Source organism: Mus caroli, unplaced genomic scaffold (assembly GCF_978045245.1).
Source record: "Mus caroli unplaced genomic scaffold, Mus_caroli_1 scaffold_9, whole genome shotgun sequence".
NCBI lineage: Eukaryota > Metazoa > Chordata > Mammalia > Rodentia > Muridae > Mus > Mus caroli.
The window spans coordinates 122,019,243-122,042,960 of NW_028227264.1; the positions used below are offsets into that span (position 1 = coordinate 122,019,243).

Below are 23,718 nucleotides of genomic sequence, written 5' to 3' on the forward strand. Positions count from 1 at the left end.
TTCCTTTTTCTTAAAAAACATATCCCCCTTTAACGCGGGGTTCAATTTGGGAGACTTACCGGTACTACCATTCCTCAGCTGAAGAGTTCTGAATCCATGCTGGATCCTTCTCAGCAGTCTGTTTTACAGGAACACTTTATTAACCACTCCTTCCCCGCGATGCAGTTCTGAATCCTCCCTGTAGCAGGGGGTCTTCGCTTGTGCCTGAAGATGTTTCTTTTCCCGGGTTTCGGCAGCACTTCTTATGTGCCCGACTCGCCAGCAAGAATGACGCTGCAACAGGATCCTTCTGCACACGTTTATTGGGAGAGCTTGATTGTAGAGGCAAAGAGACCCCAAGCCCAGAACTGGTGCTGCTTATATAGGCTTAGGAGAGGCATGTCTCACACCTGGATTGGTTATGCATGGGTTATGCTTACCACCTCATTTGCATGTCTATATCTGATTGGTTAACTTCTCTCTCATCTGATTGATTAACTTGTCTCTCATCTGATTGGGTAATTCTCAAAACCTCATCTTGGCAAAAAAAACTTTACTGCCTATGTAAGCATGGTGGCCAGCAGTAGCTAGTGCCACCCTATGCTACCCAGCGCCACCCTAAAACGGCACATGTGGCTTCCCACACATACTGGAGCATGTGTCTTTATTACCAGTTGGAACATCTTTTGGATATATGCCCAGGAGAGGTACTGCAGGATCCTCTGGTAGTGCTATGTCCAATTTTCTGAGGAACCACCAGACTGATTTCCAGAGTGGTTGTACAAGCTTACAATCCCACCAACAATGGAGGAGTGTTCCTCTTTCTCCACATCCTCACCAGCATCTGCTGTCAACTGAATTTTTGATCTTAGCCATTCTGACTGGAGTGAGGTGGAATCTCTGGGTTGTTTTGATTTGCATTTCCCTGATGATTAAGGATGCTGAACATTTTTTCAGGTGTTTCTCAGCCATTCGGTATTCCTCAGGTGAGAATTCTTTGTTTAGCTCTGAGCCCCATTTTTTAATGGGGTTATTTGATTTTCTGGAGTCTGACTTCTTGAGTTCTTTATATATATTGGATATTAGTCCCCTATCTGATTTAGGATTGGTAAAGATCCTTTCCCAATCTGTTGGTGTCCTTTTTGTCTTATTGACAGTGTCTTTTGCCTTACAGAAGTTTTGCAATTTTATGAGGTCCCATTTGTCAATTCTCGATCTTAGAGCACAAGCCATTGCTGTTCTATTCAGGAATTTTTCCCCTGTGCCCATATCTTCGAGGCTTTTCCCTACTTTCTCCTCTATAAGTTTCAGTGTCTCTGGTTTTATGTGGAGTTCCTTAACCCACTTAGATTTGACCTTAGTACAAGGAGATAGAAATGGATCAATTCACATTCTTCTACATGATAACAGCCAGTTGTGCCAGCACCATTTGTTGAAAATGCTGTCTTTTTTCCACTGGATGGTTTTAGCTCCCTTGTCAAAGATCAAGTGACCATAGGTGTGTGGGTTCATTTCTGGGTCTTCAATTCTATTCCATTGGTCTACTTGTCTGTCGCTATAACAGTATCATGCAGTTTTTATCACAATTGCTCTGTAGTACAGCTTTAGGTCAGGCATGGTGATGATCCAGTATGTTCATAGCAGCCTTATTTATAATAGCCAGAGCTGGAAAGAACCCAGATGCCCCTCAACAGAGGAATGGATACAGAAAATGTGGTACATTTACACAATGGAGTACTACTCAGCTATTAAAAAGAATGAATTTATAAAATTCCTAGGCAAATGGATGGACCTGGAGGGTATCATCCTGAGTGACGTAACCCAATCACAAAAGAACTCACACAATATGTACTCACTGATAAGTGGATATTAGCCCAGAAACTTAGAATAACCAAGATACAATTTGCAAAACACATGAAACTTAAGAAGAATGAAGACCAAAGTGTGGTCACTTTGCTCCTTCTTAAAATTTGAAACAAAACACCCATGGAAGGAGTTACAGACACAAAGTTTGGAGCTGAGACAAAAGGATGGACCATCTAGAGACTTCCATACCCGGGGATCCATCCCATAATCAGCCTCCAAATGCAGAGACCATTGCATACACCAGCAAGATTTTGCTGAAAGGACCCTGATATAGCTGTCTCTTGTGAGGCTATGCCAGTGCCTGGCAAGCACAAAAGTGGATGCTCACAGTCAGCTATTGGATGGAACTCAGGGCCCCCAATGGAGGAGCTAGAGAAAATACCCAAGGAGCTAAAGGGGTCTGCAACCCTATAGGTGCAACAACAATATGAACTAACCATTACCCCCAGAGCTCGTGTCTCTAGCTGCATATGTAGCAGAAGATGGCCTAGACAGCTATCATTGGGAAGAGAGGCCCCTTTGTCTTGCAATCTTTATATGCCTCAGTACAGGGGAACGCCAGGGCCAAGAGTGGGCGTGGGTGGGTAGGGGAGTGAGGGGGGAGGGTATGGGGGACTTTTGGAATATTATTTGAAATGTAAAATAAGAAAATACTTAATTTAAAAAAAGAATAAGATTAATATTAACCTTGCCTGAAATAGGTCACTTTGCATACCCCCACATGTCACATGATTGTTGTGAAGACAAAATGTGGGATGTGTATGAGAAGCACTTTATGAATGAAAAAATTCACATTAAATAAGGCCCAGGCATCACAACATTTTATCTTAATTAGGTTTATAGTAGTATTTTCACAGCCTAATAATTGTCACAGTCATTGTTTGATGGTTTTTATAATAGAGAGATTCTCAAATGGAAAGAAGAAAATGTTGTGAGAGGAAGAGAAGGAGAGGGAAAGAGGAACAGAGAGAGAGAAACAGAGAGAGACAGAGGCAGAGACAGAGACAGAGAGAAAGGGCGAGGCAGGTCTGTGCATTCTCCTGTAAATGCAATTTGTTTGAACAAGCAGTGCTTAGCAGATCCCCAGATGTTTTCAATGATAGGTGACATTTCTAACATGCTCTAATTCACTGAAACTTAAAAATTTTTTTCCTGTAACTTTAACAAATTAAAACGTTCATCACATCTACTATTTAAAAAAATAACAGTGTATTTGTCTTCCCATCAGTTTGACTGATGATTAAGTCTCACAGAGGAACATTAGCCTCTGCATCAGAAAATTATGTGTAATTTATCTAAAGCTGTTGATTACACTGGAGGAGATAACTCCAAGATTCAGGGTGCTGAAGAGATTCATCTCAGATGTGGGAGCAACAATCAAAAGTATTTGGTATTTGGATACTAGACGAATAACATGATTTTTTTCAAAAGAAATAATCATCTCTGAATCACACAAAATTACCTTCCCAAGGGGAAAAACATAAAATTGTAAATAAAAGTGTGGAACCTATTTTCTCCAACCTTTGCATTGTTTCCAAGTATGAAAGAAAGAAAGGAAGAAAGGAAGAAAGAAAAGAAAGAAAGAAAGAAAGAAAGAAAGAAAGAAAGAAAGACAGAAAGAGAGAGAGAGGGAGGGAAGGAGGGAGGAAGAGAGAAAGAAAGAAACAAACAAAGAAAGAAAGAAAGAGGAGAGGAGAGGGGAGGGGAGGGGAGAGGGAGAGGGAGAGGGAGAGGGGAGAGGGGAGAGGGGAGAGGGGAGAGGGGAGAGGGGAGAGGGGAGAGGGGAGAGGGGAGAGGGGAGAGGGGAGAGGGGAGAGGGGAGAGGGGAGAGGGGAGAGGGGAGAGGGGAGAGGGGAGAGGGGAGAGGGGAGAGGGGAGAGGGGAGAGGGGAGAGGGGAGAGGGGAGAGGGGAGGAGAGGGGAGAGGGGAGGAGAGGGGAGAGGGAGAGGGGAGAGGGGAGAGGGGAGAGGGGAGAGGGGAGAGGGGAGAGGGGAGAGGGGAGAGGGGAGAGGGGGAGAGGAGAGGAGAGGAGAGGAGAGGAGAGAAGAGAAGAGAAGAGAAGAGAAGAGAAGGAAGAGAAAAAACAGAGAAAGGGACATTTGAATTATATCACAATTTTATTTGCCACAGTACCACTTATTCTAGATATTCAATAACTAACTGGGTTTCAATTTAATACGCAAAAACTCTAAATATGCAGAATGCTGATCTTATATAGTGCGTTCTGACTCTGTTCTGTAGCCTCATGGTACATCCACTTGGTGTGCTGGGAGAGTCAGGAGGAGGACCTGAGAAGAGCAGCAGCTCGAACCTGACTTCATTGAACAGCCCACTGCCCTCTTGCCAAGAATCCATCACAGACCTTCCCAGAAGAGAGGGATGAGCCCCACCTACGAATAAGTCCTCAGAAGCTCGAATTTGATTCTAATGGATTGTTTTCTCAGAAAGACTGAGCATGTCCCCCCACGTCTCTGTCATTTCCCACAGTAGTAACCTCTGCAGATGCCACGTAGAAAAAAAAAAATCCACGAGGTTGGTGGGCAGATAGGCAGGGTATAAACAAACAGCCTCGTAACCCAGAAGCTGTGTGATCTACAGTAAACCCTTCACAACACTGAAAAGATGGGGTAATACTGTTAAAATGGGGTAATAACAACTACCCGAATGTTTAGGAATAGAACTTCAATAAATGGTACATTTTATAGTACAGCAGACGATCCTGTAAATGTTTCATCCTTCACTGTGGTGATAAATATCCCAAACCACATTGAAAAGCATTACATCTACATTTGTCCACACTCTAACTGTACTGTAAATCATGGGGGAGGGGAGAATCATAAAAACACCCCCTGTCACCAGGTCATTAAAGCAAATTGGAAGTGATACTTACAGAAACACAGCAAAAGCACCCCCAGTCACACAGTTCAATCTCTTAGCAAGCATTTTCTTTCTAGCCCAGTGGTTCTCAATTTGGGATTTTTGGCACTGCCTAGAGATAGTTTTGTTGTTAAAACTGAGAAAATAGCCGGGCGTGATGGCACACGCCTTTAATCCCAGCACTCAGGAGGCAGAGGCAGGCGGATTTCTGAGTTCGAGGCCAGAGCTATACAGAAAAACCCTGCCTCAAAAAAAAAAAAAAAAAGAAAAGAAAAGAAAAAATATAAAAGACAATAAAACAAAAACAAACAAACAAAAACCCAAACTGAGAAAGTGGCAGAGTCATGGTGGTACAAACCTTTAATCTCAGTAGGAGGCAGAGGCAGGCCCATTTCTGTGAGTTCTACAGCCTGGTCTATTAAGTGGGTTCCAGAGCAGACAGGGCCACACAACCGAGTTTCCAAAAAACCAAACCAAACCAAACCAAACCAAACCAAACCAAACCAAGCCAAGCCAAGCCAAGCCAAGCCAAACCAAACCAAGTCAAACAAACAAACAAACAAAAAATTGAGAAAGTGCCTGATATCTTTCCTGTGAGGGACTGGCACAGTGCTGATCATTCTGTGCTACAAAGCACAGAAATATTTCACCCTTCCCCACATAATGCCATGTTAAGGAAACCAAATTTAGGCAATTTTCAATTATTCATCCAAAAAGTATTTGTTGAGTAGCTATCATCTATGAGGTAATTTTGTCTAGATAAACCAAAAAAGAAAAATATCCATTAAACTCAGGATTCATAGAGTAGTAGAAAAGAAAAATAACTAAATGTAGGGAAATGCTTTGAAAAGTAAGAATTTGAAAGTCCCAGTGTTTCTAGAAATAAATCATCAATCAGTGTTCACAGTCATTAATAACCAAAGAAGTGATTATTGTAATTTTTTATAACCAGCTAATGATGCTATGGCTAGAGGAGGAATTGTAGCTGGAACTGGTTTTAACCTGTTCCAGTTGACCAATGGCAACTCATGCCACTGAACATGTCTTTAAAATCCAACCTGAAAGTCAGTTGTCAGGCTGACTTATGCTGGGGAGTTTATTTCTAAGACTGACATCAAACCAGGAGTGCTTCTGTAATCAGGTCAAAAATGTTACTGCACCTAAGACTCAAAGTAGGAAAGAATGTGTGGCAACTGTGTTTGTGTTACAAATTTGCCTTCTGAGCCTTCCAAAGTTTCTGAGCACCTTTTACTTTAAAACAAACCCCTGCATGAGATTGTTAACAAGGTTTCTTTCTCAGTCATCTTGTAACTCAAGACCAGCATCTCTAAACCTATGGGTTGCAACCCTTTAAGCTGCCAAAGGACTCTTCCACAGGGGCCACATTTCATTTCCTCTATATCAGATATTTATATTATAATCCATAACAATAGCAAAATTGCAGTTATGAGATAACAATGAAAACAATTTTATTATTGTGGGTTATCACAACATGAGGGACTATATTTAAAGAGGCAGCATCAGGAAGGTTGAGAGCCACTACTCAAGACCAAGAAAGAGTCCCCTCCATAGCACACCATCCTTTCGTTCCAATCTGGTGCATGCTAATGCCCTCCAGAATGCGTCATAGTTGAGATCAGCTGGAAGTCACAGTTCATGAAAGGTAAGCCACTCCCATCCTGTCTTAAACATGGATGGAGGGGAGGTAGGCTGGTATTTAGGGTTAGAGCGGAGCTGGTTAAACGTTTTACCTCTAGTTAAGGTGAAAGCGTGCACTCTGTGCTCTGGAAGGAAGGAGAAGATTCAGAGTTGACACTATCTTGGTGAGATATTTTCAGAGAGAATGGATTGAGATGAGCCAAAGAATGCAGGGCCACTTGGTGCTAGCACCAGCCACGGGCTAGATACAGGAGGAAGGAAGAAGTGGAGTTGAGGTAAGATAGATAATGTTTTCAAGTCTCTCGAGTTTGAGAGTCTTCAGGACAAAATAGAGAGCTAATGTGAGAAGGTAATATTGAAATCCAACTTAAAGCTGAAAGGGTGGGTCAGGAGTTAAGAGGAATAATGCACTTACAGGGGTCCTACACCAATGTCAGAGCACTCAAACACTCTGCAAGTCCAGTCCAGACGATCCCCTTTCTGGCCTCCAGGGGAACAGCACTCATACACACACACACTTCCACACTGACACATGGGTATACACATAATGAAAAATTAACTGAAAAAAAAAGTAACACTTTGATGACATAAGAGTCTAAAGTAGTTATAGTACAGTATAAGAACAAACAATAAGCATCATACTTAGCTAGCTTTTATTTATTGTGCATATTTAACTTGTATAAACAGTGGTCTACTTCATTTCACAGTTGGAGTTTCTTGTAGGAGATTATCTCATGAGCATATTTCTAAACTCCAATCTCTCTCTCTCTCTCTCTCTCTCTCTCTCTCTCTCTCTCTCTCTCTCTCTCTCTCTCATATATTTATATTTATATTGTATGTGTATGTGTGTGTATTGTCTGAGCTCATCTATGCAACATTCATCTATACAATGGTCTATTAATACTTCTTGTATTGCATAGTTTTGTGGCACTTAAAAAAGCTATACAGCAATCTGAAGCCTGAGTTATTAATATGAATACACATACACACAAATACACACGTGTGTGCATGTGTGTGTCTGTTAATCTTGAATTCCCACTGATTTGAGGGGTATGGTGGCTTCAATAGGTATAGCCCTCATGAACTCGTGTGTTTGAATGCTTGGCCCATAGGGAATGACATTATTAGGAGGTGTTTCCTTGCTGGAGTAGGTGTGGCCTTGTTGGAAGAAGTGTGTTGCTGTGGGGATGAACTTTGAGGTCTCCTATGCTCAAGCAACACCCAGAGTGATACACAGTCTCTTTCTGCTACCTGTGCATCAAGATGTAGAACTCTCAGCTCCTTCTCCAGCATCTTATCTGCCTGTTTGCCACCATGTTTCTAGTCATGACAATAATGGACTAAACTTCTGAACCTGTAAGCCAGCCCTAGTTAAATGGTTTCCTTTATAAGAGTTGCCTTAGTCATGGTGTCTCTTCACATCAGTAGAAACTAAGACAAGGTAAAATCCAAAGATGCTTCTATTCAGATATCTAACCTTAGAAGGTGCCACTGGAGGCTGTGATTCCTGAGAAACTTTGAGAATGTCAACATGTATCTCTTACCTGTGTTTCTTGTGCAGCAAGATTGTTTCTCCTGAGCTTTACTGCACATTTAGAAAGTGCAACTCTATAGATAATTATGTGTCTGTGATACTTATAAAGTCCTTTAAGGACTCAACAAAAGGTTGCATGGGCTTCTCTTGCTTGATCACAAACACATCCTAAAATACTAAATATTAGTACAAAGTCACATTTCTACTGTGCTCTAATCCAGGTGAATGCTATAAGTTGCACATGCCTAGACTCAGGCTAGGTCTGAGCTGTGTGAGCTCATCTGTGCAACACTCATCTAGACAATGGACTACTAATACTTGTATCTCATGGTTTTGTGGTGCTTAAAAGAGTTATACAAAAATCTGAAGCCTGCGTGATTGACAGAATTTAGCTACATATTGTTACTGTTACTGCTTACTTTTAACTTTTCCATGCTGTATTTTACTCCAATTGGTCCCAATATAACTGCCGGAGACTGGTAAATGATATGATGATGGTGGGCAAAGTTAGCAACAGCAGCCACTTATCGAGGACCTGCGATATTCTAGTAATACTTCCAGGTGCCTTTTTGAACAAGACATTTGAAGTCTAAGAGAAACACTGTGTGCTAATTGTCTGCACTTCCTTGCCGACCTCATTCTGTTCTCTATCTTCATAGCTTCAACAAACTGGTTTTTCATCCATCACCGGTGATCTGATTGACACTAAATCTAACGGGGATTTACATTCTAATATGCTTTAATCTTCAATGGAGCCAACCCATATTTTTTTTCAGTTACACAGAGAAAAACTACACACTTGAAAAATATTTGCACAGTCTGTGTAAGAATGGAACTATGGTAGTGATGCAGACTTTGAATCCCAGCACTTGAGAGGCAAAGGCAAGTGGATCCACAGAGTGAGTTGCAGGACAAGCAGGGCTACACAGAGAAAAAACACATAAACAATCAAAAAGAATACACCTTCTACCAATCAAAATTGGTTGGAGGAGAGACATGGGAGTAGTTGAGTTGCTACCTCTCACTGCTGAGATACTTGATACAGACAGATGCCTTCTATTGTCTACCCCACTGGTGAGCCCATTGGACTCCAGCTGGTTGTCCCAATCCAGTGATCACACAGATGGCTCTGGTTAACAGTGGATCCTAAACAAAACCAAATGATTTTTTTTCCTGATATTTGTATTTACATGGTACATATTAAAGCAGTGCCCACATAGCTGTAAATACTAGAAACAATAAAACATTAAGAATGAAAATATATCACTTACATATATTAACATGAATATATATACATATATATGTGTGTATATATATATATATACATACACACACACACACACATATATATATATATATATATATATATATATATATATATGCACACACATGGTTATGTAATATAACAAAGCCTTGTTATAAAATTCAACACAACAAGTCATAGTAAGGATTTGGATTTCTTTTAAAAACACAGAAATGTTATGGGAATACATTTTGCTTCAATCCCAGTTGTGGGATATGGGGTTGCTTTAGATTGTCCACAGCAGGTGACTGATTTGCCTCATGCTCTACTAGGTGTGGGGAGGGCTCTGTGGTTTTTCCAGTTGCAGATAATGTGAGATGGTTGGACTCTGGGGACTCTTGAACAGGTATATAAATGCGAGAGCTCTGGCGTGAGTGCTGTTCTTTCTGTGGCTGTTCCTCCTCCTGCAGCTGCTGCTGCTGCTGGATGCTGGTTGTCAGGGAGGTTCATTGTGGTTTGTCAAGGGGTCATGCACAAAGAGAAGAGAAGAAGAAATTGGATGTCCTGGCTGAGAAGATGAAACTTTCCCCAAAGAACTCTGATCAGCAGGAAGTAGTCTACTGGTATTGGCCCCCCCTTCCCCCCTTCCCCAGGCTTCTTTCTCCTCTCCTCTCTAGTGTTGGAGCTTGGAAGGATAGAATAGGGCTGGATAAGGGTTGTAGAAAAAGGAACCCACAAAGTAGACAAAACAAGGGTTTTATTACCCAGGTGGATAAGTTATGTATCTGGCACTGTAATTTGTTAATGAGAGGAAATAGCTTGGGATGGGGGTCCGAGGAGCTTCTGAACAGCCAACGTTTGGCTTGATTTTTTTTTGATGACTGTGAAAATCAAATCTGAATAGTTATCTTAAATGTTGACTTCCATATGACATGGCTGACTGGGAAGATACTGCATGTTTTAAAAACTTCTATAGTCTTTGTGTTACCTCTTCCATTGTGTCCCCAAACCCTGGGCGTAGTAGAAGTTGTGTTATAGATGCCCCCTCTTTGGGGATGAGCACTGCGCAGTTACTCATTCTGTACATTTTGACTAGTTGTTGTTCTCCATCTGCTGCAAAAGGAAGTTTTTCTAATGAGGGATGAGAACTGCTCTAATCTATGGATATGAGGATAAGGTTTTAGAAAGCAGCAGGATACTAGATCAACTATATACTATATAGTAAAATGCAAATATAAGGCTCTCCTCTGTGGTGTTGATCTCGCCTGTCATGAGTCGTATAGTTGACTATATTATAGCCAACTCAACAGTGTTGAGCCCAGACAGACAGCTTTTGGTTACCCTCTCTGCACCCCATCTCTGCAACATATTATCGCCAATATATTGTACCAGTTGGCCTATCTTGCTAGGCCAGCTGTTCCTGTAGCCTGCAGGGTTTATAACTGTCTAGAACTGCTGAGAGCTTTTCTCCCCTTACTCTGACATTGAAAGTTGGCCATCCCAGAGCAGGCTTCCAGGTCAGTACATGTTAGATTTTTTTCCAAGTCCTGTGACTAACTGTTTGTCTTCCACAATAAGGTTGGGCTTACCCTCAAGTTTGGCAGGCAACCAGGGGCAATGGCAATGTCTCTTAGACCCCTCTCACCAAGAGTTTGAATGGAGTTATCCTACCCTTTGAACTGGGATTTTTGGTTGATCATCTATGTTTTCTAAGGGGGGGGGGTGTATCCCACATTCAGTGGGATAATTCCAATTAAACTATTATTATATATGTATGGTATAAAAGTTTAAGTATAGAAATCGTGAAGAGTAGGTTTCCCTGTTGAAGTTTTAAACATCCTTAGTATTATTTATCTCTCTCCAGTCCTCTCTCCCTGCTTTGCCCTCTTGTCTCCCTCTCCTGTTCCATCTCCCCCACAATGCATTGTTCCCATTTCCCCCTTCATACCACCTGAGTTACTCTATCCCCTCTCTAGAGCTCTTTTCTCTCCCTCCTTGAAATATTGACTTCTGCACACGATAGAGATGTTGTGACCAAAACTCTCAGCATCTGTGGCTGCCCAAGAGCACACCAGCCAACATTCCAGGGGGGAAGGGTTCACAAGGCTACACTCCTAGCTATAGAATTCAACATGAATTTGAGAGGGGGCCATGCGGAGGACACAGGAGAAGTCGGAAGGGGGATGAGGAGCAGATCCTATCAAACTTAATTGTGCTCTTTGTGAAATTCTCAAAAAAAAAAAAAATTAAATTTGGAAAGTAGAAAGAGAATGACTTGCTTAGTTTTATTTTAATTCCAGCTGATGACAGTACTTAGCACAATGAAAGTTTGGCTAATATGTATGCTAATGAGAATGTCTTATGTACTGTGTTTATCTTTGTTTATGAGTATGTGAAAAAAGGTATATCGTCTGCATTTATAGGTTCAATATAGTGCATTAGTTAGCTGTAGCTTAGTAAACTTATTCATAGTAATTTATATCCTAATTTAATTTTTATATACTTAATCTGTCATAAAGTCAGAGCATTTATATTCTCTTATTCAGGAGGTATTTACATCTCTTGGTGCAGGTCCTCTGTGGTCTTTCTATTTTTTTCTCCATGTTCAGCCACCATTGGCTTACTACTTCCCTTTTCAGCCTCTTGCTGATTGGAAGTTATAAATTATCTTTCCCTTTTATTTATTTTTCAATTTTAATAACTGCACATAATAAGTTATGAAACTATTCATACTATAATCTCTGTACAACTACATATTATACCACAGGCGAAATGCTATATATTCCAAAATCAGAAATAATTTCTGCTCAAGGTTTGCAAAACCAAAAGCAAGATGCTGCTATTCAGGCTGGGCTTTTATATGGGGAGTTAAAGGGAAGACGGACTGGCTGATTAAGTACAAGGTCATGAATGTTTCCTGGAAGATATGAATGTCTTTTCAAGCTGCAGTTACATGCCGCTTCTTCCTTTGTTAATAGTAATGTCAGCGCAGGAATGGATCCCAACCCTCCTGATTACAGGGCGGCACCTTTCCTGCCATTTCTGCCTCGTGGTTTCCCATATACATTTTAAAAGCCGGATTAAGTGTCACTGAAAACATCAAGGCATATCTCCAAATATTTTAAGCTTATTGCATTTTATACCCATATCTTAAATACTCAAGTAATTAAATATTAGAGATTCTCATATACACATTGAAGCTGCTGCACACATGGATTCGGCCTCCTCTCAAGCGATATATCTACTTTGTTCATGGATAAATTGCTTATAAATACACAATCATTGCTGTAAAAATCCTAATGGAAAAGAAAATGAATCATATTCCATACTCTTGGTACAAAGAAGAGGCTTCAGGAAATTTGGAAGTACCTGACAGGGGTGTGGGGAGGCAGGCAGAGAAAGAGTTGAACATGAGCAAAAGTAGAATATATTTCTTGTGAAAATAAACTCTGTCCACCCTATAGAAAGAAAAAAGAGAGAAGTAGAAATAGTCATTCGTTTTACATAAAGTATTCAAGCCATAAAGAAAAGATCATGGGTCATATCACAATTCCTCATGCTAGCTCACACACCTCTTCTCTTCTCATAAAGGGTCCAAAGACAGGCAGACTAGGAATGGCCCAACCTCTTAAAACTATGAGTCTTGAAGATCATCCAATTCCGGACAGAGTATCCAAGACACCATGTGAATATGTAACAATCCAAGTGGTTATCAGTATGCTAAGAGCCAAAGACTTTTAAGCACAACCATTTAAGTTTGTTTATATTTATAAAAAGCTTGAAATCTCAAATAGATTTTAAATACACATTGGTTTTCTAAGTGTGACATCTACTGCATGGACCACAACCAAAAGTAGTTGTCTAACACAGCCTGAATTTGATGGGTGACAGGAAATACCAGAAGTTGTGTGTGGGGAGGAGGTGTTGGATCGTAAGGAATGTGTAGGGTGCTGGGGGAAAGGCTGGATACATTCAAATACATTGCATTAAACTCTCGATTAAAATGTTATTTTTATAAAATCCTGGCTGGAGGGTTGTTTTCTTTGAGTGAGTTTTCTACAGGTTCTCTAATGGCAGGATTGGGAATGGCTATAATCCGTTATTATATAAGCAATGAAATTCCAATCTTTCATTAAGTTTCAGAGTGATTGACATTTTACCGAGCATGGGAGCTTTTGTGTGTGTGTCATGGCTCTACATTTGCACCCATGAGCCCTGTTATCACAGAAGAAAATAAATAAGTCTTTAATAATAATACTAAGTCCTGAAGCCTGTTTTCATAATCCAGTGAGTATGCTGCAAGTTAATGTTTGTTAATTAATGTAAGTTAATTAATGAATGTTTTCTTTTTTAAAAAAGTTATATCCTGATTACACTTTCCCTTCCCTCGACTCCTCCAAGGTCCTCCCCCACCCCCCCCCCACCCCCCAAATCTGGATCCATCCCTTTTCTGTATCTCATTAGAAATGATCAGGCTTCTAAGAGATAACAGCCAAAATATCAAAATAAGATAGATACCACTGGGTTGGTGTTCCAATGTCTCCACTGGGAAGCCTTGCCAGCTTATAGAAGATGGCTGGTTCAGGCTCCATAGGGAAAACACGTTTTAAGGTAAAATACAATAACCAATCTGGAATTCTCCAGACAGAATGACTAGAACCAACCCACCCTTTCCAAGCATAAATGCTGGTCTTCTCCAGAGACCTGCTATAAAATGTAGGGGCTCCAGAGCAGTTCCTTGTCAATTCTTCCCTGATTTATCCAATCACCATGTATCTTAATTGGATATTCAAACAGCACTCAAAAACCAGTTTCTGGCCAGGCAGTGGTTCATGCCTTTAATCCCAGCCCTTGGGAGGCAGAGGCAGGCGGATTTCTGAGTTTGAGGCCAGCTTGGTCTACAAAGTGAGTTCCAGGACAATTAGGGCTAACACAGAGAAACCCAGTCTCAAAAACAAACAAACAAAAACCCAGTTCCTTTCGTAGCATTTGTTGGTTCATTCCATGGAGATGTGCTGGATGCTAATGCGTATGAGAGCACTGAGACATAAAAGCGAGAGCCCTAACCACCAAATGGTTCTGTCTTTGCCTCTTGATCAGTCACTTGGAACATTGTAACTTGAGAGCCCTAACCACCAAATGGTTCTGTCTTTGCCTCTTGATCAGTCACTTGGAACATTGTAACTTTGGTTACGTTGCTATACTCTGTAATGTTTCACTCATCTTTAATGTCAGACAATAATGGCTTTCTCCATCCACAGTTTATAATATTATCTCAGAAATCAAACATAGTGAATTTAGACATTTTAATTCAGGAATACGAGATTCGTGGGTGCCTCTACTACTGACTGTCAAAGAAGAAATCAGAGACAGGTAAAAATCCCACACAATCTTCTCATCTTAAAGAAGAAAAATACCATGTATATATGGTATGTTAAATAATCAATCAGAGATTTCTCATGTCTATAAGACCCAAGAACAGGCTCACAGAGCTTACAGGTGGCATTGTAACATAAGGGTTATTCTTAGGAACTGTGAAAACATCAAATCCTCTACTGAGTAAAATAATTTGGAGGTGTGTTGCTTTAATTTGGAAGAGAAGGTTCAATGAGGAGATAGCAGGTAACATATATTGACTAGGGTTACATATTTGAAAAGGAGAGATAAATATTTTGAATGCCCATGAAATCCCCAAAACTTGAACAATCACCTATTTCATTGTACTGGCTGGTTTTGTGTCAACTTGACACAAGCAGGAGTTATCACAGAGAAAAGAGCCTCCCTTGAGGAAATGCCTCCCTGAGATCCAGCTGTAAGGTATTTTCTCAGTTAGTGATTTAGGGGGTGGGGGTGCTAGCCTATTGTGGGTGGTGCCATTCCTGGGCTGGTAGTCTTGAGTTCTATAAGAAGACAAGCTGAGCAAGCCAGGGGAAGAAAGCCAGTAAGCAGCATCCCTCCATGGCCTCTGCATCAGCTCCTGCTTCCTTACCTGCTTGAGTTCCAGTCCTGACTTCCTTTGGTGATGAACAGCAATGTGGAAGTGTGAGCTGAATAAACCCTTTCCTCCCCAGCTTGCTTCTTGGTCATGATGGTTTTTGCAGGGAGAGACTAAGACAGTCATCTTCAAGGAAAATATATGAATATTTTTCAACAATATTTTAGAGATTGAAGCTTTTGCAGCTCAAAGATTAAAACAAAGTTCCAGCTAGTCAAGGAAGAACACCCTTGCTTCCATGGATTAAACATCTGGAGCTGCTGGGTAGAAAAAAAGAACAGTGGGTGAAAAGCAGCAGTGACCTGGGTGTGCACATTCTAGCCTCCACTCTTCTCTTTTGCCATCTCGCTCCCATGCCCCAAAACAGTGAGCTGAAACCCTTGTAGAGTAAGGGAGAAAAACTCTTCATACTAAAACAACAAATCCAACGAGCTAGAAGAGAAAGCACAAGATGCCTCAGAAAAGACTGCTGGGTTCTTTTCCTCTCCAAAGCCTACAATTCCTTTACCCATCTTGAAGGACTTCAGTAGTGGGGTCCAGCGAGTGATGTGTATTTTAATGGTTTTATTTTCTTTTGAATATGGAACCAGAATACAAATTGACATTGTTTTTAAAATATGTGAGGTTTAAAAAAAAAACTGATTCTAGAATTTGCAACACTTTTAAAACTAATTGCTAGGCCCTATGGCACACAGAAGAGTGTCATGTCGATGCAAACATATTTGTGTGTTTATGCACACACACACACACTCCACACATACCCACATATACACAAGTACACACACACAAATACACATACACACACAAAGACATGTATGTGTGAATATGTGTTAATATGGGTAGCTGGTAACGTTATCAGTGAATAATATGGTATCTTCCAATTGTATCTGTTGATTCAACCTAGTAAGTTTCTTTTATGAATTGGACACTTGAACATAATTTTCTCATTGTATCAAATGCTTAGCACTTGTGATTTCCTGAGAAGCCACTAACCATCTCTTTGGGATAAGGCTACCTATTCCTTCTCTCAGGAAAACCTAAAGTCCAAATGTGTCAGCCCAAGAGCTGTCAAGCTCCTGGCTCTGTCTGACCAGTGGACTGTTTTTGCAGACACTAGGGTCAGACATTATTTCTCATACAAAACACTAATAAAGAAATTTCTGTCTTCAAAAAAAATTATAAAGTTACCACTCTAAGACAGTGACTATAATCTAACTGCTTGAAGGGTTTGTTTTCTTTTTCTCAGGCACGTGGTTTGGAAACCTTTCTCTTTTGTACTTTGCCAGCCATCTTGGAAGGATGCACCGCCGAGTTTCATGTTCACAGAACCTCTCTACTGGGCCGTGGCATTGCTTGATCCTCCATTAACTCTGTAACTGAGAGTTAACACATACTTTCATTCCCAGTTTTAAGACGCATAGACAGACGCTTATGTAACCATGATGAAACTCGACTGATTCAAGTATTCCAAGTCCCTGGCTCTGAATGCATCGGCCCTGAGTTTCTAGCAAAACTAACTTTACCGAAGAAAATCTTTTGATGTTTATGATTGTACTTCACAAGAGAAAATATTTTTTCAGGATCAATTAGGTTTGTACTATTGCCACAACACACCAACGCTCTGACCGTGAAACTGAAGTTCCTGTCCCTGCATCTGTAACATGGGTTTGTGTTCCTTCTTCAGAAACAGCGCCCCCTGCTGTCCTCAGTATCATTCTCTCCCCAGAGTTAAGACAGTTGCTGGAGTCTATAGGAGTGTTTGTCTCCACAGCTGGATGCAGAAGGCCAGAGCAAATAATTAATTACCGGGGCGGGGGAGGGGGTGCGTGGGGTGAGGGAAGGAGTTCTTCTCCTCCTTCCGAGTGCCTCGTTCCCTCTCCCTATCTACAGGGGGTGGGGGAGAGAGAAGAGACGCACAGAGGGAGAGGGAAACAAGACAGATACAGAGACACAGAGTGATACAAGAGACACAGAAAGACAGACAGACAGACAGACAGACAGACAGACAAGCAGGCAGGCAGGCAGGCAGAGATGGAGATAGACTGGTAGACCAGACACTGGTCCTCAGCTCTCTCTGTCTGCCCTAAGAAATGTCAGCAGAATTTAGTCATTTAATTGGACAAGGTCTCCACCAGCCAGTGCAGCCCAGTTCTTGCCCCCTGCTGCTTTGGGAATTGGACTTTCTAGAGTAGAGTCACCAAGGTAGATTACGCTTACCCAGCAAGAGGAGTGAAGGGTACAAGTGAGTGGGCCTTTCCTGTTCGCGAATGAAGGCAGGGTGAGAGAGTCACCAGAAAAGGAGGTCACGCGATTTTTACCCTCAAAGTGCAGGGGTAAACCGGGCAGGGAATAAAATCAGCCCTAGTGGCTAGCCTAGGGATAAGCGCCAGGCAGGGAAACACAAGGCCTGGGGGCTTGGAAGGGGAGACCCCAAGTCCAGGCGCACTAAGTTCGCAGCAGCAGCAGACGCGGATCTCTAAGTACGCTTTTACTACACCTGTTGACGTGCTGCATGACTTTAAATTGGCTTATAAAGGAAGCTGGAGAAATCCCGAGGAGCCCAGAGAAGTTTGGAGCAGATCAGAAAGCGCCCGGCTCTGCAGAGGAATCTAGGAGTCTCAGCTCCACCCCTGCACCACCAAAGCGAAAAGGACAAATCACCAACGACTTGGAGGGGTTGTGGGTAGGGGACAGTCTCCAGCCACTAAGATGAGAAGGAGCGCATCCTGAGGCAGCCTAAGACTGCGTTGGGAGCAGGGAGAGTCCGCTCCCTTGCCTCGGGGCAAGCCGGAGCAGGGACACGCTCGAACATCCCATCCAAAACCACTCTGAGCGCGCGTGGGATTGCACAGCGGAGAGAGCGAGGGAAGGAAGGAAGGCGCGCAGAGCTTAAGACGCGGGTCTTCGGGTCCTCCTGGAGAAGAGGAAGCAGCCTACGAGGGACAGGGTTCCCCGGCTCTGTGCCGACAGCATGAGTTTCCCGCGAGGCTCCCACGACCTGCCCGCGGGCAACTCCAGCCCGTGGTGGCCTCTGACCACCGAGGGCGCCAACAGCAGCGGGGAAGCAGCTGGGCTCGGGGAAGGTGGCGGCCCGCCGGGGGACGTACGCAACGAGGAGCTGGCGAAGCTGGAGGTCACCGTGCTGGCGGTGATTTTCGTGGTGGCCGTGCTGGGTAATAGCAGTGTGCTGCTGGCGCTGCATCGCACGCCACGCAAAACATCCCGCATGCATCTCTTCATCCGACACCTCAGCCTGGCAGACCTGGCGGTCGCCTTCTTCCAAGTGTTACCACAGCTGTGCTGGGACATCACCTACCGCTTCCGCGGGCCGGACTGGCTGTGCCGGGTGGTGAAGCACCTGCAGGTGTTTGCCATGTTCGCATCTTCCTACATGCTGGTGGTGATGACGGCTGACCGCTACATCGCCGTGTGCCACCCGCTCAAGACCCTGCAGCAGCCCGCGCGCCGCTCGCGCCTCATGATCGCCGCCTCTTGGGGGCTGAGTTTCGTTCTGAGCATACCACAGTACTTTATCTTCTCTGTGATCGAATTCGAGGTGAACAATGGCACCAAAGCCCAAGACTGCTGGGCTACCTTCATCCCGCCCTGGGGTACCCGCGCCTACGTGACCTGGATGACCAGCGGGGTCTTCGTGGTACCCGTGATCATCTTGGGTACCTGCTATGGCTTCATCTGTTACCACATCTGGCGCAATGTCCGAGGGAAGACAGCATCTCGACAGAGCAAAGGCGGCAAGGGCTCTGGGGAAGCCGCGGGTCCCTTCCACAAGGGGCTTCTGGTCACGCCTTGTGTCAGCAGTGTGAAGAGCATTTCCCGTGCCAAGATCCGCACAGTGAAGATGACCTTTGTGATTGTAAGCGCCTACATCCTCTGCTGGACACCTTTCTTCATCGTCCAGATGTGGTCAGTCTGGGATACCAATTTCATTTGGACCGGTATGTACTGAGACTACTATGGAAGAGGTGTGTGTGTCTGTGTTTGTGGTGTGTGTGTATTTGTGTGTGTGTGGGGGGGGGGTGTTTGTGGTGTGTGTGTGTGTATGTATGTTATTTTTCATACAACCTGTTCAATAGCTAAGCTTCTACATAAGGATAGAATGAACAAAGGATAAATGAACAAAATTGCAAATTCCTGGGACCTCCATCCCGGGTACATTGGGGCCCAGGATTCAGCATCTGCAGCATGTGTGACCACCCTAAGGCCACCAGCTGTGCCTAGAGTCACTAGTTGCAAAACACTTGTGACATTTTGCCAAATTACTTAGGGTTCTTGGATATCCTGCCTTCCCGTAGAGGCTCTGGGGAATATTCTTCGTGGTTTGGCTACTTTTTGTTGGATTAAGGAAACCCTCATAATCGACAGAAAACTTCCCGTGAGATTCTTCCAAGACCAAGGTTAGAGATAGACACGCTGTTCTGAAACAAACAGAACGGATTTAAGAAGTCAGAAATTCCAAATTTGCATTTAGTTCGTACAATCCGTCTTCATTATAACGTTTTAATTTTCCCAACTGTAATAACTTTCTTTTCCTGGCATCCAAATCAGAAGTCTTGATCAGCTAAATTCACAAGTTAACAACAAAACTATTCACGCCACACAAGTCCCTCTGTAGTTAATTGTGAAAGTTCCCCATCCCAACTGGCTAGTTTTACTTCAGTTCATTCACAAAACAGAAAAATCCATTTCCCAGGAGTTTATTGTTTATTTATTTTTGATCTTGTAATATATCTTCTTTTAATTAGAAAAAAAAAAGACTTTCCAAACCAAGTATGTTACAGAAGATTTCCTGATGAAAACTCTAATCGGGATATAAATATCTGGGAGAAGCTATACCTTTCTGTAATTTTAAGATTGGGGTTTGGAATATATACAATGCATTTAAATATATTATTTTGAGTGTTCATAGATTTCGTTTAAGCCAATACTTTTAAAGGCTGCATTGCTCATAGTGGTAAATAAATGTAAAGTCCTTTTGGTCAATGCCAATCACATTTTAAAATTCTGTCTATTGCTTTATTGTGATTTAGACACAGTTTAGTAGAATTTTGCCTTGTACTACACATGTTGAAGATGCCTGTTATTTTTAATATTGTGCGTGGCTTATGGTCACCTAGCACAGAGCAATGAATGGCTTGCACCAGTGACTCTCAACCTTCCCAGTCCGGCTACACTCAACACAGTTCCTCGTGCTGTGATGACCCCCAATCATGAAATTGGCTTTGTCACTACTTCGTAACTGTAACTTTGCTAAGGCTTCCAATCGTGAGTATCTGATATGCAGCCGGTCTCAGGTGACAAGGCTGTTCATGGTGACCCACGGGTTGAGAACCACTGGTCTACAGTTTCTTTTGCATGACAAAAGTGCGGTGTTAGAAGTCATATACCAATCAGAAGACAGTTGATGTTTGATGGTTCTTCTTATTTTTTAATAACAGTTCAAATAGTTTCACCATGAAAACTTTGATAGCCATGTAGCTTACTAGGGGTCATTCACTGAATAGTTCAAAATCCTGTTGGACTCCCTAACTCAGCTACTTTGGATTTTTTTTTTTTTTTGGTCTGTTTTAATTTTTGTTTTGTTCCTGTTGTTTGAAATGGGGCCATATACAACCCAGATGTTTTTCTTATTATAATTTAATTGCTTGAAGTACAATCAAGGACAGTCTTTTAAAATCAAACCAAATGTCTAATGATTCACAAAAATTCAACTGAAGCTGGGATTCTATTTTAAATACCCTCTTCCATAGGGTTTTCATTGATATCTGCTGAACAGCCCATATGGCATTGCCCAAGTTATTAGGATGAATACAATTTAGTTTATGTGATTATAAACACTTCAAATGTCCAGTCTGTTAATACGTCCTTGTGAATACCTTCACAAAGGCTCCTGCCACTGTATAGTATATAGTTTTAAAATAAGTTATTCAGTATCTTCATCTTCTTAGACTTTATATCCATTGTATTTATTGAAGAGTTCTAACAGTGACTGGTTAAACTATTTGAACTAATCTTAAGACATTTTCTTTTACAACCCGTCTCCAAAAAGTACTCATTTCCCTGAAACACCATTTCCCTAACAAATAAAATGTCCATTTTTATCACTAATATGGAGCTTTTTGACTTGTTAGTCGGTAGGGCATAGTGTTCGGGGTCTCCCTCTGGCTGTTGATATGATCTCTCTCCTCGTTTCCCACACAGATTCCGAAAACCCTTCCACCACAATCACAGCGTTACTGGCTTCCTTGAACAGCTGCTGCAACCCGTGGATATACATGTTTTTTAGTGGTCATCTCCTACAAGACTGTGTCCAGAGCTTCCCATGCTGCCAAAGCATAGCACAGAAATTCACCAAGGATGACTCGGATAGCATGAGCCGGAGACAGACATCTTATTCTAACAACCGAAGCCCGACAAACAGCACTGGGACATGGAAGGACTCACCTAAATCTTCCAAGTCCATCAGATTCATCCCTGTCTCTACTTGAGCCGCATATCCATGCAGCCAGACTCTTGGAAGGGACTTGTGTGTCCAGCTAGATAGCTTAAGAGTAAATATGTTTATGTGAGATAGACATAAATCAACTCAGTGTATACATTGTTTCTACAACTTGGTGTATACATTGTTTCTAGCTGTGTTTTTCCCATTGCTGTGACAAAAACCTGAATTCTTTTGCATAGAATATTAATGAAAATGTACCATATGGGAAATGTATAGGCCTGGTTCTTAAGCATACTGACTTTATATTTTGTGGTTGATTTTTTTATTGTATTTTTATGTCTAATGTAAGTGAGGCTTTGATTGGTTTAAGTCATGTGATAAGCACTGTTGTTTCTAAACAAAGTGAACTCGTTCATGATTGAAAAACCAGTGTTGCTGTCAATGTGTATGTCGTAAAATGTCAGCAAGAGGTAGAGGGGAGTTGGGTTGAGGGTGGAAAGGAGGTAGCTTGGTACCTGGCTGCCCTTCCTTCAGAGTCCTGGTACTCTATTAGCACTGAAAATCATGCTCACCAACAGACAGAAGGTTTGAGAATGTTTTAGGACAATAATTTGTATGGGTGGGGGAGTGCCACACTTTATAGAGGCATAAGAGAAAAGATTTCTACAGACATTCTTTGGGATATTTTAAACATCCATGAACCAGCACCATAAGGTAGTCTGTGCTACACCAGATGTTAACACTTAGTACCTATTTGGTGAATCCAGATTCAGAGATTCTAAGTCCCCTAGATAACTCCACTCATAAGATACTCAAAACATGTTGATTTAAATCAGTTTATTTATTTCTTCACATTTCCCATCCACACAGCAGGTCCAGTACACAGAGGGTGAAGACATGTGGAGAAACGGGAGACAGACAAAAGAGAGGGGGTCTGAGCCTTGTGTCTGTTCCTTCATGAATGTATGATTTTCAGAAAGATACTTAAAAATATTTAAAGCCTTGGTTTCTTGGCTGTACAATGGGCTTGGTAACACTCACCTCACAGAGTTGTTGTGAAGATTAAATAATGTTAAATGTGTGAAGAGTTATTTTTTAAAAAATTTAAAGTGCTATCCATGGTCCAGCAAGTTGATTTTTACTGTTCTCTTGGGATCTTCAGAACTACAGTTTTGTTTTGTTTTGTTTTGTTTTGTTTTGTTTTCAGTTTATTTTTTGTGAACTAACATTTGTTGCTTCATGTCTGGGACCCGAAATCCTAGCATTTAAATATAGATCTGCTGATTCACACTATAGAGCCTTGCCAGCCACTACTGAGCCTGCCTTGCCTATGCCACCGCAGTCTGCCAGCACATAGCTAGAACTCACTTTCAGTGCAGATCATCACATTCTTTCCTTGCTAATTGAAGATAAATGACAACACCTCTTGGCTGTGGACTTTGCATTTTTTATCAGTGAGCCCCTGCTCTCTGGCTAGCTCTTCAAGATCAAGTAATGGTTGGATGATGAATCAGAACTTTTATCAATTCTCGAGTAAGTAATAGCTGCTTTTAATAGTATTGCCGGGTTTCTTTTTTTTTAACCCTATAGATAAGAGGCCTTAAGCTGGATGGCACCCGGTAACCCGGAATCACAAGCTCAGCTCTTCTTCATTCTACTGCATTTCCCAGTTCTCAGCCCTCAGAGTCTCTGGGTTGATAGGTCAAAAACTGTTTCCAAACATTTGGGAGAGATTGTTCCCTTAGGTTTTAGAATTCTTCTTCCTAAAATAACAAATGGGTCTGTGATGTGGTAAAGCCCTTGCCTTTCAATCTATCTCCAGCATCAGAAAAATAACCATACCAAGTAAAATTCACACACACACACACACACACAAACACATACACACACACAGACATGATACATATGTGTGCATGTGTGTGTGTATGCATGAGTGCATGTGTGTGTGTGTGTGTGTGCGCGCGCGCGTGAGTGTTTGTTAAAAGTCACAGTTCAACATGAGCCATCAACCCCAGTCCTCAAATCTTTATTGTTTGAGTTACAGTGGCACAGCCATAGCCTGTGTTAGATGGTCTGTCTATTTGACAATGTCTCTCTGGTTATTA

The 23,718-nt window shown here is 42.0% G+C and overlaps 1 protein-coding gene and 1 long non-coding RNA gene across 3 annotated transcripts; one reads left to right on the plus strand and one right to left on the minus strand.

Moving 5' to 3' along the window:
- Positions 1–9,353: 9,353 nt before the first annotated feature.
- LOC147002779 (uncharacterized) lies at positions 9,354–18,556 on the minus strand. 2 transcript variants are annotated; one of them, XR_015048485.1, is made up of 4 exons: positions 18,470–18,556; positions 15,148–15,410; positions 12,528–12,616; positions 9,354–9,647 (listed from the first exon to the last, which is right to left on the minus strand). It is a non-coding gene; the product is annotated as an uncharacterized LOC147002779 (long non-coding RNA). The 2 variants fall into 2 exon arrangements; XR_015048486.1 differs by having other exon boundaries at positions 15,148–15,413; positions 18,470–18,551.
- Avpr1a (arginine vasopressin receptor 1A) lies at positions 17,198–22,688 on the plus strand. Its single transcript, XM_021174304.3, has 2 exons — positions 17,198–19,109; positions 21,373–22,688. The coding sequence occupies exons 1-2, from the start codon at positions 18,125–18,127 to the stop codon at positions 21,657–21,659; spliced, it is 1,272 nt and encodes a 423-aa protein (XP_021029963.1). The 5' UTR covers positions 17,198–18,124; the 3' UTR covers positions 21,660–22,688.
- Positions 22,689–23,718: the final 1,030 nt, after the last annotated feature.